Below are 3,570 nucleotides of genomic sequence, written 5' to 3' on the forward strand. Positions count from 1 at the left end.
ATTACAAGCTTCTTACAGCCACACTCTTCATTAAGCAGTGGTCAAGATTCCCTTTGCACTGATGCATCAACATCAAGCAAAGAGTTAAGGTCCAGTGTCATAGACATTTCACATAGGGGAGAAGGAGAAAAAAAATAAACAATTGGAAGAATCAGAATGTGATGATGATCTGGTACCCGTGGATCCCGAGTGTTGTACTGAGCCAATAACAACTGGAGATGTAACTTCAGGTTACATTGTTTCAGCAGCAGAGATGCATTTTGACATTGAAGAGGAAGATATATCTGATGTTTCCTCTGAGTCAGACACTGAGTCTATTGTACTTATGGATGATGAAACTGAAATGGAACTTGAAGAGCCATCAACAGCATCACATGGAATCTCAAGTGATCCTGCTTTCTGGCCTGAAAATATAGATGACCAACACAGAATAACTTTGATAAAAATTGGTCCTGTTCAAGAAAAGGCTTTTACTTTTCCAAAAGATGATACCAACAGGAGCTTTTCTATCTCTTACTACCAAAGAGTACTGGATAATGGAGAGAAGATACCAAGAAATTGGTTGATCTATTCTACAGCTAATAATTCGGTCCAGTGTTTTGCTTGCCGGATATTCAACAGTGACAATATGGCTTTGGCCTCAAAACAAGGCTTTAATGATTGGCAGCATCTGACAAGACATTTAAGCCGACATGAAAAAACCACAATCCATATCACAAATTATAAGAAATGGATGGATCTTTCAAGAGCTCTGGAAAAGGGAACAACCATTGATCATATCAATCAAAAGATCATTAAACAAGAAGAGAAACGCTGGTATTCTGTCATACAGCGAATAATCTACATTATCCAATATTTAGCAGGACAAAATCTGGCGCTTCGTGGCTGTGATGCCCGTTTGTTTCAAAACAATAATGGTAACTTCCTGAAATTGGTTGAAATGATAGGGAAATTTGATCCCATCATATCTGAACATATTCAGAGAATTCAGTGCTCCATTTCACAGCATTCACAAATGCCACATTATCTCGGTTACAAGATTCAGAATGAGATAATTGCCATAGTTGGCACAAAAATAAGAGAAAAAATTATACGAAGCCTAAATGAGTCCAAATATTTCTCCATTATCCTGGATTGTACTCCTGATATGAGCCACACTGAGCAGATTAGTATTGTTGTCCGATTTGTTGTTCTAGATCAAAGTGCAAAAAAAATTGAAGTTCGAGAACACTTCCTTGATTTTTGTCCAGTAAACAATACAACATCTGAAGGACTGACATCCTTTTTACTGGCCTACCTAAAGAACAATCACATTGCAATTGAGAATATGCGTGGCCAAGGCTATGACAATGGCGCAAACATGAAAGGAAAACATAATGGTTTGCAGCAAAGAATACTCAATATCAATCCAAGAGCCTTTTTTGTGCCATGCAGTGCACATACTCTCAACTTGGTGGTGAATGACGCTGCAAAGATTTCATTCCTGACAATAGATTTCTTTGGCATCGTTCAAGAACTTTATGTGTTCTTTGCCTCATCCACCCAACGGTGGCAAGTACTCAAGGAGCACGTTACAAATCTAACTTTAAAACCACTCTCCGAAACCAGATGGGAAAGCAGAGTTGCAGCAATTAAACCCTTGCGATATTTCCTACCTGAGGTATTTGATGCACTGTATGACATCTCAGATGATGACAACAGGGACATTAACACTAAACATCAAGCTCAATCCTTGGCAACGAAAATAAAATCATTCAAATTCATCTGTTCCATTGTCATTTGGTATGAATTATTATCAAAGGTGAATGTGATCAGCAAAATAATGCAGCAAACAACATCAAACCTATCAGGCTGTGTACAGGAACTGGAGAAGTTGATCAAGCACTTGGTGGAATACAGGTCTGATGAAGGCTTTGAGAATGCGCTAGCTGATGCCAAAGGAATAGCTGAAAAGCTTGATTGTGAAGCAAAATTTCCTGATGCATTTACAATTAGACCTCGACGGAAAAAGAAGATTTTTGACTATGAACATGAAGATGAGTCTCTTGCAGACCCTACACAATATTTTAAAGTGAATTTTTTCTTTGCCGTTTTGGACACATCCATCCAGTCCATAAATGAGAGATTCACATTACTTCAGAGCCACTGTGACACATTTGCATTTTTATATGAAATCCCAAAACTTGGGATGGACAAAAAGGATATATTGAAGTGTTCCATGGATCTGCAAAACAAATTAACTGACAGCCAGTTATCCCACTCTGACATTAATGGAATAGATCTTTGTGATGAACTGGACACCATTCGACCTTTTCTAACCCAGGAGATGACAGTCACCAACATCTTGCAGTATCTAGTGGAGAATAACTTGACCAACACATTCCCAAACCTTTCTGTTTCACTGAGAATATTGATGACACTTCCTGTAAGTGTAGCTGCTGGGGAACGTTCATTTTCCAAACTAAAGCTGATAAAAAATTATCTCCGTTCCACGATGTCCCAGGCAAGACTTACCAACTTATCCATTATATCCATTGAAAAATCCTTCTGCGAAGACTTGGATATAGATGATGTGATTAGAAATTTTGCTGTTGCCAAGGCTCGAAGAGTTCGTTTTGTTTGATTAAATAATCAATGTGTACACACTGCATGCATCCTTTCCTAGTGTCTCACAACTAGAAGATAATGTACCAACATTTTTTGGGAGACTGCAGATGTGTGTTTTCAATATTTAGTTGGGCTTGGATGTTTTTCTTAAGAAAAGGCGTGCCACTCTACCCCATAGCCCAGGCATTTGAAGAATACTGGAGATTGTTGTCACATGTACCACCTTACAGCCAGCACTTGCCATATATTCCTGCAGCTCCTTTAATGTTGCTGTAGGCCTCTTGGCAGCCTCCCTGACCAGTTTCTTCTCATCTTTTCATAAATTTTGGAGGGATGTCCAGTACTTGGTGATGTCACTGTTGTGACATATTTTCTCCACTTGATGATGACTGTCTTCACTGTGTTCCATGGTGTATCTTTAATGCCTTGGAAATTCTTTTGTACCCTTCTCCTGACTGATACCTTCTAACAATGAGATCCATCTGATGCTTTGAAAGCTCTCTGCGGACCATGGATTTTGTTCTAGGATGCGACTAAGAAAATGTTAGGAAAGACCTACTAGAAGTGCTGAACTTTATTTGGGGTTAATCAGAGCACTCTAAGACTAGATTTACATCTAGGCTGCTGTGCTGCCATGATGCGTTTTTCAGGCATGTTTTGCAGTGCTTTTTGTGTTTTTAAACCCTCCTTTTTGCATGCAGTTTTTATGCATTTTGTGTTTTTTTTCCTCTTTAAACACACTGTATATAGCTGGTTGCTAAGAAGGAGGCCGGGAAGCAAGCCACTTTAAGTTTATTTAACTTTATTTAATTGATATTTGCACTTGATTGTATGCATGAATCTGTTATTTGCACTTTAGTTATTGTATTTATTGAAAATGTAAAAAGTACAGAATCAATCTATCTTGCATATTTTGCATCTGTTATTATAGATTTTCTGCTACCTCATTTTCTGTTCAAAAAT

General features: G+C 38.2%; 1 protein-coding gene across 1 annotated transcript; it reads left to right on the plus strand.

The window, feature by feature from the left end:
* Positions 1–253: 253 nt before the first annotated feature.
* Positions 254–2,623, plus strand: LOC122927637 (zinc finger MYM-type protein 1-like). The gene has a single exon (XM_044279664.1). The coding sequence runs from the start codon at positions 254–256 to the stop codon at positions 2,621–2,623; it is 2,370 nt and encodes a 789-aa protein (XP_044135599.1).
* Positions 2,624–3,570: the final 947 nt, after the last annotated feature.

The sequence above is a fragment of the Bufo gargarizans genome, chromosome 1, assembly GCF_014858855.1.
Source record: "Bufo gargarizans isolate SCDJY-AF-19 chromosome 1, ASM1485885v1, whole genome shotgun sequence".
Lineage (NCBI taxonomy): Eukaryota > Metazoa > Chordata > Amphibia > Anura > Bufonidae > Bufo > Bufo gargarizans.